This window comes from Leucopleurus acutus (assembly GCF_964270905.1).
Source record: "Leucopleurus acutus genome assembly, chromosome: 3".
NCBI lineage: Eukaryota > Metazoa > Chordata > Mammalia > Artiodactyla > Delphinidae > Leucopleurus > Leucopleurus acutus.
In genome coordinates this window covers 75,508,128-75,520,001 of record NC_139145.1, presented here as the reverse complement: position 1 = coordinate 75,520,001, position 11,874 = coordinate 75,508,128, and the positions used below count along the sequence as shown (strand labels likewise).

The window sequence follows — 11,874 nt, the reverse complement described above, 5'->3', positions numbered from 1 at the left end:
CCTAGGGAGCCTCCTGGGGAGCCTGGAGGAGCTGTGCTTACTGCTTCTGGAGAGCCAAGCTGGGGACATTCAAAGGGAAGAAGTGTGCTCAAAGGCAGCCCTTGCACCCAGTGACTTTTCTCACTTTGTTTGTCTAAATATAAATGTGCTTTTTGGTTATAAAACAGCTAACCGTTTTGCTTTTCTTTTGTGCTTCTGTCGGGTCCAGGACTTTATAAGGATTTGACCTTACTCAAAATGTGCAAAGAAGAATGATGGAAGCCCCTGAATACCTTGATTTGGATGAAATTGACTTCAGTGATGACATCTCTGTAAGTATTGCTACTCGCAAGCAATGCTTTCAGGAGATTCTGCCTTCATCTATATGGGCTCCTTTCTCTGTTGTAGTCTGTATATCCTAAACTCTTCCAACCACGTTTAGAAATTGACAGCAAAAATCCTGCCGTGGCAGACAAGGTGTGGCTTGGGGGCCTCCTGGACCAGGAGTGACTCCCACTTAATGTTGTGTGAGCTTGGGTGAGAAAGACATTTAACCTCACTGGGCCTCCCCTTCCTAATCTGTTTCATTGTTGTCAAAATTATTCATTGAGTAAATTTATAAAGTGCCTGCATATGGTAGGCACCTTCATAAATTTACTTATGTACATAATTAACCCTGTCGATGTTAATCTCTTTAATATGACTGGCGGTGCCACAGCCAGCATGCTGTAGCGTTCACAAGGACACAGACTGAAGGATGGCCAAGTTATTAATTTACGAACAATAAGAGCTTCCAGTCACTGGAGCTTTCAAAACACAGGTTGGACACCTGTGGGTGGGAATACTGAGGAAGAGTCCTGTGTTGATAAAGGACAGGACGGACCGACCACTGAGGCCCTGCTTAATACTGTAATGCTGTGGGCTGATGAGCTTCTTAGTTCCCACAACACTCACAGACTTCCTGCTGCCTCCAGCCTACCTCCTGGAAGCTATGAGTGGATGGTCTGCCTGCCCTTTGCTCAGAGCTGCTTGTGACTTACCCTGGGCCACGTGATCTCTTCTGCCAAAGGCCAACCAGCAAACCTACTGGCCTCTCAAACCCTAGCCCAATTGCGCTGACTCACAAGACTATGTGATGAGAAGGTTGCTGTTTCTGAACTAGCTATGTAACTTTTCTTCCCAGGACCTCCAAGGGTACACTTTCTGACCTTACTTTCCATTGATTTCTCAGTTTTTGGTCACCACTGGCAATTGTCTCAAAAATATAAGCTTTAAGGCGCCTCTGGCAGCAGTGTTATTCTTCTAATTTACTCCTTACCTTGAAGTAAAATATGCATACTCTATGCAAGAATTGGATTCCTGGGATGCATTTGAAGAATCACCTATTTAATGGATGAATCTTCCTACCTTTCCCTATTTGTGAATTCAGCCTTTCCCTCCTTCAGCTTCCAGACAACCTTTATTAGTCCTCATTAAGGCTAATGTGAAGTGAGTGTCATTAAGACTAATGTGAAATGAGTGGTATCTCTCTCTCTCTCTCTCTTTCTCTCTCTCTCTCTCTCTCTCCCTCTCTCCCTCCCTTTTTAAATCACTGTGCTTGACTTAAATGTGGATCAGAGCATGGTTCTTTTATAACCACTCCCCTCCAGGTATTTTGAGCTGGCTGGGGAAAAGCAAGAAAAGTGAATGATGATGTGAGAGGTGGGGGTAGGGTGGAATGCGTTTCAGAAAGGGGCATATGTTATGATTATCAATTCAGGCTAGCTCTGTGAGCCTTGATAATGAAGTTGCATTTTAAGAGCATAGGCTGTGAAGGCACCAGTCCGGGCTCCAGCCTCGTTCTGACCTTTGCTGGCTGGAACACAGTAACTTCGTCTCTCTAAGATACCCACCTCATTTTTAAGATTGTTTTGAGGATTGAGTGAAATAATAATATATGGAAAGCACTTATCTTGGCACACAGTAAGTTGCTCTTAAAAATGGTAGCTTTTGTTATTATTTCAATGAATACTACAATAATATTTATATGACCAATGGTGAAGGAAGAACTCCAGGGAAAAGACCAGGCATCACGTCAAGACTTTCAAAACACACAATAGAGCAGTTATATTTACAGAAGAGTCGTCTGGCAGCAGCCCTTAATTTAGATGAATTAGGAATCTCCACTTGCAAGATAATAAAATATGTTAAGCAATAACCGAAGCTGTTTAGCAAATTGGGATTCAAAATTATGCAATACTTGAGCTTGTATAACCTGACCACTCAAACATAAGTAAAGATCTCCATCTGTAATTGTGTAACTGTACTCAAACGTCCCACCTTTAAATAGATTCCTATTGTTTGTATCTTTAACCTGCATTTAAACTGAAATCAGAAAGGAAAAAAAAATGAAATTGCATAGAATTGTTAAAATAATGATAATGGTTAACATTGAGCTCTTCCCAGGGGATAGGCGTTATCTTATTTAATCCTCACAACAATCCTGTGAAGTAGGGAATATTATTATCTTCCTTTTACAGATGAGGAAACTGAGGTGTGGAGATGTTACATAACTTGTCCGGGCTCACCCACCTACTTAGAAGCACTGTCTTTGGAATATCAACTTTTAGCCCCAGTACTTGGGTCAGCTTTACCCATGGCTGGGGAACATTTGGCAATACCTGGAGACATTTTTGATCGTCATACCTGGGGAGGTATTCCTGGCATCTGGTGGGTAGAGAGCAGGGATGCATCTAAACATCCTGCAATGCCCAAGAAAATCCCCTACAGCGAAGAATTATCGGGCCTAAAATGTGGGCAGTACTGAGGATGAGCAATCCTGGTCTATTTTAATCCACTTAAAACTAAAGAAACTCTACTTTACCTGGCAACCTCTGTAACATGGTAGATTATTTTATAATAGTTCCACTTCATCCAGATCCAACACCTTAAATGTGCCAGAATCGTATTGCTCTATATAATGTCTTCATGGGAAAAGCAGTAGGGATAACCTCTGAAATATTGAAATGATTGGTCTCAGCCTGTTTAGGTAACCTAGGAACAATAAATTTACAACTGCTTTCGGGGCTAAACGGAGACAATTCAGATGCTAACACGGGGGGAAAAAAAACCCACGCCATTATGTGTTCAGTTTGGCTAATTCACTGGCATAACAAGAAATGTAGTCTCCCATAAACATGCCTGTATTGTTAGGATTCTGTAAACCTCCTCTTCTGACAGCCCTTAAGCTTCTTTCCTGGTTTAGTGGCAGGAAGGGGGAAGGAAGATGCACAATACATTTGAACAAGATGTTTACAAAAAAGATGCCCGAGTTTAAAACTCCTCTTCTTACTCTCCAGCGATAGCCTTTTTACATACTACAGGGTTTCCGTTTCATGATTTTCCCCTCTGGTCGTGAGCCTGGCTCTTGTTTTAATTTAAACACAAGCTGTATATTGGTACAGAAAACAGCTAGAACTGTTTTTTTGCCTTTACCTAATGAAACAAAACACAGAAGGCAATCAAATTATTTTGAAGTTTCCCAGACTCAAAAATAATGCTCATCTTTTGCAAAATGCAGAGTTTAAACTATACATTCTTGTAACCCTGCCATCTAAAAGGGCAGAACATTGTGCAATAACTGAGGATCAGTGAAGGAGAGATGACAACACACATAAACATACGAGTTCAAAGTTGGGCTTTTCTGTCACTGCAAATGTGTTTACAGATTTCCTTCTTTATTCCTATGGAAGCCATCTCTTTCTGTCTTAAAAAAGAGAAATGCTCTGGAATATTATTTTAACATAGGGTTCTTAGTAGACATGATGTATTTTTTTCTAATTTATTTATTTATTTATATTTATTTTTGGCTGCGTTGGGTCTTCATTGCTGCACTAACTAGAGAAAGCCGGCAAGCTTTCTCGCAGCAAGCAGGGGCTACTCTTCGTTGTGGAGCGTGGGCTCTAGGCACGCGGGCTTCAGTAGTTGTGGCTCGCGGGGTCTAGAGCACAGGCTCAGTAGTAGTGGCGCATGGGCTTAATTGCTCTGCGGCATGTGGTATCTTCCCGGACCAAGGCTCGAACCCGTGTCCCCTGCATTGGCAGGTAGATTCTTAACCACTGTGGCACCAGGGAAGTGTCCCCCGTGATGTATTTATTTTATGAAGAGAGACCAATTTGCTGTCCTCAAAAATAGGATTATACGCAGGACTGAATAAAGCAGAGGCCAAACCACAGATCCACTGCAGCGCTCCACTCGTGAGCCATCAAATGTTGGCCATGCCATGCACCGACTGAACTCTTTAAACACTGGTCCTGTTTAAGCCTCACATCAAGTCTGCGAGGCAAGCCCTATTTTTATCCCCTGTTTGGCCGATGAAAAAATGAGGCTTAGAGAGAGAGTCTGACTTTCACAAGGTTACAGGTAGGTAAGTGGCCGGGCCAGGATTTTGATACAGAACTGTTTGACTGTGTTACTCTTTCTCTTCTGGGCAACTTGGTTGAGTAGAATCATCTCTGGACCAGTCATCTCACCTATCACTATCCCCAACTGTCATTGAAGCAATTGCAAAGTGCTTTTTGGAAGTAAGGGAGTTGGTATATAGTGTAAATAAATAAAATGAAAACAAACTAGGAGAACTTAAGCAAGTCTCTTAATTTTATTGTTCCTCAACTTTTCCATCTGTAAAACGATAATAATACATCTCTACCTAGCGTCCTGGATTTTATGGAGAAGGTATGAACATTTATATATATGTACATATGTAAACACACACACCCATATTTATATACAGACATAAATACATGTATATGCGCATCTGTATACAAATACCTACATGTACATATAAACATGTACAGGTAAATAGACACACACACATATGTGCACACACACATAAATAGAATTAAGTGCAATGCTGTATTCCTCAGCACAGCACACAAATTTTGTTGCCTTTCTGTGTCACCATGACTGCGGCTTTGGTGAAAGTTGACATTTTTGGAAATTGCATAGCCGATGTTTTGTGCAAATCAAATGAGATCAAGATAAATAAGTGTCCTTCCACTTTATTATCCCCTTTGACCCAAGCCCTTGCAACCCAGAGTAATAGCACAGACTTATGTGGATTCATTTTCCTAAGGTGCTTAAATCACTGGTAGAAAAATAACTTCTTACAGCAAATAAATCTCACTCTCAGTGAGTTACATTTTCCCATCCCACAGACGGGGCATCTCTTGCACTAAAATACCTGACCCCCTCTGTTTTGTGTGCACTACCTTTTGCTCAAGTCATTCCACTAACACTTCCCAGATTTCATTACATTCTGATCGAGAGCTGCTTCACAGCAGTGGGAGACCTTGAGAAAGGGTGTGTAGGGCTTATCACAGTGGACTTAGATACTGAGTTAGGGAGGGTAAAGAATACAGCTTTTGTTCCAGTCTTAGGTGTGAAAAAGACTAGAAGGATATTCCAGGTGCAGAGAACCTGGCTTGCCCCTCCTCTCTAGCAAGGGATCGGTATAAGATCCTATTATCCTTCCCTTTTTGCTTCCTAGAATGTGACCAAGACGTTTAGGTGGCCTCTGACTGCCTCCATCCCTTCTTCGCTTCGTCCCCGTCAATCAGCCCTGCCTTCCAAGCCATCACCGTGCTTATTTTAAACTTACTTATATTTAAACTTTTCTTAGTGCTTCTCAGTAGGATCTGGTTTCATCAGCTTTTCAAAATGACCCAACATTTTTCAGTATTCTTTTTTCAATATCTTGTATTCAAATCTCAGTTACCTCTCATTGGTCCCCTCTCCAGCCTCCCCACTATCCAAAACCTCACACTTGTTCTAATATTATATATGTGTTACCATTTTCTTAATAGCTGCCAGGAAAGGAATTAGGAATAATCTAATCCAGGCAAAATGAATTGTAAATTCATGTCCCATAACTACTCTTAGAGTCCAGGTCTAGAACCCAGGTCCTCAGACTCCGAATCTTGGACCTGACTGATATCTCTACCTGAGGTGGTAGAGAGCAACCTTATGGATAGAGTGATTTCCAAGAAGAATGAGCAGCTGCCAGATTTTTTAATTTGCTCTTCTCTCACTTTGCAGATAGCCCTGAACGTTCTCATCTTGCCCAACAGTCATGGCATTTATTAGATTGACTATGCAGGTTATTTATACAAACTATTTACCATTTATGAACAACTAGATTTTATGTCAGTCTACTCAACAGGCATGTGTTCAACATTTACAGTGCACCAGGCATGGTTCTAGGCTTGGCGTGAATGACACAGACTTGTTCTGTGCTCTCACAGAGTTTACAATACACTATGATAACAATTGAGCCTATTATGAAATGCCAGATTGACTTAATAGTAGGTTACATTTAATCACAATATCAAACTCCATTCTTGACAGTCAGTCTTTATATTTTGGTAGTGATTAATTATTGGCTCACATTTAAAACCAGGCAATCATTGAGGTCAAACAAGATGTAAAGCCAGCCATCTATCTGCCTTACTGTGAGATAACTTTCTTTTCTAAGTCTTTTGTAATTTTTGCCTCAATAGTTACCATTATTTTGGCTTCATTTCTAAATGCTCATTTTTGATACTTTTTAATTAAATGATAATAGTAACTAACATTTATTGAACACATACTGTGCATCAGACACTATTCCTGATGTTTTACATTATTAGCTGAAAAATCTTCACAGCCACATTCTGATGTAGATACCATGAGTACCTGTTTACAGATGAAGAAACTGATGATAGACAGAGATGGAGTAACTAAGTTTAATTAGCTAGAAAATGGTGAAGCCAGGCTATAACGTGCAGTCTAGCTCTGGAATCCATGTATGTAACCACGGTGTTGAAAATGACTTCTGCCCAGTCCCTTGGTCACCTGTGGCCACCCTCATTCACCCCCGTCTTTTCCCATCCATGACCACTTCTCACAGCAGGTGAGGATCATTCAGTACTATGCTCTCATCACCTTCACCAATGTGGATCTTAATCTTTTGGCTGACTACACATATTACAATATGTGTAGCATTACAGTAGAGTCATTCCTGGCATACTCTTAATATGGTCAGAACGAATTACTGAATTTTCCCAAATACCAACCACAAGCAATGTTTTAGCATAAAAGAATTTGATGATTATTAATTTTTTAAGCACCTCTTGGAACATAGGATAAAAACAAGGAACAAGAGCAAAAATCAAATGCATTTGAAAAGAGGATTATTCACAATAATTTTCTTTAATAGAGCCTGAATGGTGGAAAGAAATGTATTTAAATCAGACTGGGATACTTATATGAACATGTAGATCACCAGTATCTGTACTATGTAGAGGTGGCAGTTGAAACTGTGGGAGTCTGTGAGGTCACCTGTGAAACATGGAATGTGGAAAGGGAAGAATGTTCCAAGGAAGGAACTGTGCAGATGTATGTCCTATGAGATGAGAGGAAAAAGAGGCTTCTACAAGAGACTGGAAAGGAGTTTTCAAAGATACAGGAAGAAAACTAAGGGAGATTAAAAAGAGGGGGAGGGATGATTTAAAGAATTTAAAAAAGGAAGTGGTCCAGAGTGGGAGATAGGCCATTAGAAAGAGAAGGGTTTGAAAAGTGCCACTGGATTTTCCAGTTAAAACTCTTTAGTGGCCATAAGAAGAGCAGTGCCTGTGGGTGATAGCACAGATGGCGGGTCGTCGTGGCTGGAGGAGTGAATGCAGAGGTGAGGAAGTGGAGACAAGAACCAAGGCAGGGGCTTCCCTGGTGGCGCAGTGGTTGAGAGTCCACCTGCCGATGCAGGAGACGCGGGTTCACGCCCCGGTCCGGGAAGATCCCACATGCCGCTGAGCCTGCGCGTCCGGAGCCTGTGCTCCACAACGGGAGAGGCCACAGCAGTGAGAGGCCCGCGTACCGCAAAAAAAAAAAAAAAAAAAAAAAAAAGAACCAAGGCAGTTCTTTCAAAACAGATGGCTGTGAACCCAGGAGCAGGAAACTCCACCCGCGGCCAACTGAGGAGGCAGCATGTCTTGAGGTGGCAGGGGTGCTTCTTTAATTTTATGGGATCAGAGGAGAGAGCTGAAGTTGAGAGAGTAGCTGAAGGGAAGAAAAGGGCAGAGCCTGAGTCTGAGACGGGAGAGGAGGGGATCTGAGCACAAGCTGCGAGCTAGCGTGATGAAGGCGTGCCCTGTGAGTAACCACATCCTCAGAGAAGGGAAAACAGAGCCTGATCTGTTAGGGAGGGCATGAAGTCAGGACCCTCCTTTCCTGAATTGGGAGGTCAGGCCATTGGAGAGGAGGTCACAATTTTAGGAAAGTATTGTGCTTCTGAAAAACTCACTTGAGCTGCATGTCTTTGCTTTCACTACCAGCTTTGCGTGGACACATTTCTGTCATTTTATTGTGTGACTGTGGAGAGGCCTGCTTGAATTTTGGAAAGCTACGTGAGAAACAATGAATTTTAGTATAGTTGTTCGGATGACTGGCCTAAGTGTTTCTTTTGGAAACTTAATGCGACCTAAGTTGTTTAAAAGTCTCTAGCTTGAAAAGGTGTTGGGATTCTAGTTCTTTCATTTTCTGTGGCTCATGACCATTTGAGTAATGCCTGCTTGTTCACCCAACTGTCTGCACTTCTCAGGAAAAGCCAAAGCTTTTCAGTCCCGAATAGTACGTAGGGTGGTCAGAGATCCCCAAAGCCCAATGTAGAAATCACAGTCGGTTATTATGAATCCCACGCACGTTCAAACTGTTTTGCATGGCAGAGTGACAACATTGATGTAAGCTGGGACGTGTCGGACTGTCTTACGTCATAGCAGCTCTGTGTAGTTTGTGAAGCTAAGTTTCAATGTCTGCTCTTGGCCATGGGTTCTCTTGGATGAGGAAAGACCAAAGAAGCCAAATAAGGTGCTGAGACAGGCTGGCTGTCCTTCCTTTTTTCCTTTCCAGTCCGAACCTGGCTCACCTCTTCCTGCCTCATCAGTTCTCACATCTTGATATACTGAGCTGCAAATCATGAGAGGCACGAAGATGAGGAACACACATGAAAAATGAGTTGAGAGAAGAGACCAGAACATTTAACATCGTTTTACAGCTTGCAAATTGACTTCACTTACATTATCTCTTATGATTATCTGTGTTTTCTACATAAAGAAACTGAGCCCCAAAGATAGGAAATGATTTATTTGTCCAGAACTACAGAGTTAATAAATGTCAGAAGTAGGACTCAAATCCAGAGCTTCTGGCTCCAAATCCATTGTCTTTATACACAAAGCTAAGGCATCAGCCAGCATTCATGCTGTTAATATATGAGAAGTGTTTATTCTTTTAAATATAGCATGATTACATTGCTAGACTGGTAGTTATGGAATTTTCTAAGATTAGTGCTTTATAAATATTAAGTACTACCATTATTAGTATTATTATTGCCACCCAAATTATGGGCTACATAGGAGAATTCATTCAGTTCAACAAGTACCTAGTTTCTTTGGTAAATAAAATATTGTCCACACCCTCAGGAAGCAGAGAAAGAAATTATGTGAACATATAGATGAAATGTCACATGATGGATTCTTTAATGGACATATGCCCAAGATAAGGAAATAAAGAGCAGTGGTTCTTGAACTTAGCTATGCATCAGAATCACCTGAACGGTTTGTGAAAACACAGATTCCTGGGCCCTGCCCTTAAAGTTTCTGGGATGAGGCCCAAGAATGTGAATTCCTAACAAAGTTCTTAGATGGTGTTAATGCCACCGGTCTGGACACCACACTTTGGAAGCTGAGATAAGTTCCATCTGGGAGGCTCAGAGAAGATATAGTGGGGGAGCCACAAGAAATTTACTGTTACTAAAGTACCCTGAGGATGGAAAAATGTCATGGAGAAGTAGAGAAGAGGAATTACAAGGAAGCACAAGGAAATTGTTGGAATTGATAGATAGGTTCATTATATTGATTGTGATCATTTTATGGGTGTATACATATGCTGACACATTAAACTGTACACTTTAAATATGTGAAGTTTCTTTAAAGTTTATCAATTATACTTGGATAAAGATTTTTAAATAGATGAAGAACAGCAGATTCAAAAAAAAGAAGAAGAAAACCGTGGGGAGAGATGTCTGAGCTCGTGGAGGGCTGCACGTGCCATGCTAAGGCATGTGGCCTTTCTCCTACAGGCAGTGCAGAGCCACTGAAAGATCTGAAATAGAGAAGCACCCTAGTCAAATTTGCATTTTAGAAAGCTATTTAATTTTAGAGCAAGTATGGAAGCGTGGAAGAAATTGCCACTTACGACCTAACTATGAAAGAACTCCTTTGACCGTCTATAATAGCCTGGACTATTAATCCCTGGTGCTTCATATCCTTCTAGAGGAGCCTGTTCTGTAAACGATAAACCACGATTAACCTCACCAATCCTTGCTACTTCAGTCTATATACCGCCATCTTCAGCAAACCCTAAAAAAGGAACGAAAGTAAGCACAACTATTGCACGTAAAAACGTTAGGTCAAGGTGTAACCTATGGGTTGGGAAGAAATGGGCTACATTTTCTATGACAAGAACACCCCTTAAACTTACACGAAAGTTTTTATGAAACCTAAAAACTAAAGGAGGATTTAGCAGTAAATTAAGAATAGAATGCTTAATTGAATAAGGCCATGAAGCACGCACACACCGCCCGTCACCCTCCTCAAGTGCCACAGCAAAGCCCCAGATCGCTAACGCATGCTAAGCAAGCGTACAAGAGGAGACAAGTCGTAACAAGGTAAGCATACCGGAAGGTGTGCTTGGATAAACAAGATGTAGCTTAAATAAAGCATCTAGTTTACACCTAGAAGATTCCACAACTTGTGCACATCTTGAACTATATCTAGCCCATACTCCTCCCCATCACTACTACTATAAGTCAATCAAATAAAACATTTACCATACATCTAAAGTATAGGAGATAGAAATTTAATTATCAATGGCGCTATAGAGAAAGTACCGTAAGGGAAAGATGAAAGAATTACTAAAAGTAGAAAAAAGCAAAGTTTACCCCTTGTACCTTTTGCATAATGATTTAACTAGTAATAATTTAGCAAAGAGACCTTAAGTTAAATTACCCGAAACCAGACGAGCTACTTATGAGCAGTAACTAGAACAAACTCATCTATGTGGCAAAATAGTGAGAAGACTTGTAGGTAGAGGTGAAAAGCCTAACGAGCCTGGTGATAGCTGGTTGTCCAAGAAAGGAATTTCAGTTCAACATTAAACAATACTAAAAACCATATTAAGTTTCAACGTATGTTTAACTGTTAGTCTAAAAAGGTACAGCTTTTTAGAAATGGATACAACCTTTACTAGAGAGTAATATAAAACTTAAACCATAGTTGGCCTAAAAGCAGCCACCAATTAAGAAAGCGTTCAAGCTCAACAATAAAAATAGGTTTTAATTTCAACAATAAATAAAATAACTCCTAGCCTGACTATTGGACTAATCTATTTAACTATAGAAGAAATACTGTTAATATGAGTAACAAGAAAAATTTTCTCCTTGCACAAGCTTATATCAGTGACTGATAATATACTGATAGTTAACAGCTAATAAATATAACCTAACACTAAACTATTTATTAAACATACTGTTAACCCAACACAGGTGTGCACTAAGGAAAGATTAAAAAGAGTAAAAGGAACTCGGCAAACACAAACCCCGCCTGTTTACCAAAAACATCACCTCTAGCATAACCAGTATTAGAGGCACTGCCTGCCCAGTGACAATCGTTAAACGGCCGCGGTATCTTGACCGTGCAAAGGTAGCATAATCACTTGTTCTCTAAATAAGGACTTGTATGAATGGCCACACGAGGGTTTTACTGTCTCTTACTCTTAATCAGTGAAATTGACCTCCCCGTGAAGAGGCGGGGATAACACGATAAG

At 40.8% G+C, this 11,874-nt stretch overlaps 1 protein-coding gene across 1 annotated transcript in view; it reads left to right on the top strand.

The window, feature by feature from the left end:
* Positions 1-251: 251 nt before the first annotated feature.
* SNCAIP (synuclein alpha interacting protein) overlaps positions 252-11,874 on the top strand; it is a gene marked incomplete at both ends in the record, with an annotated part of 80,692 nt that continues 69,069 nt past the window's right edge. Inside the window, one exon of the mRNA XM_082837209.1 lies at positions 252-311. Coding sequence (XP_082693335.1) covers positions 252-311 — 60 coding nt within the window. The remainder of the gene's footprint in view (positions 312-11,874) is intronic.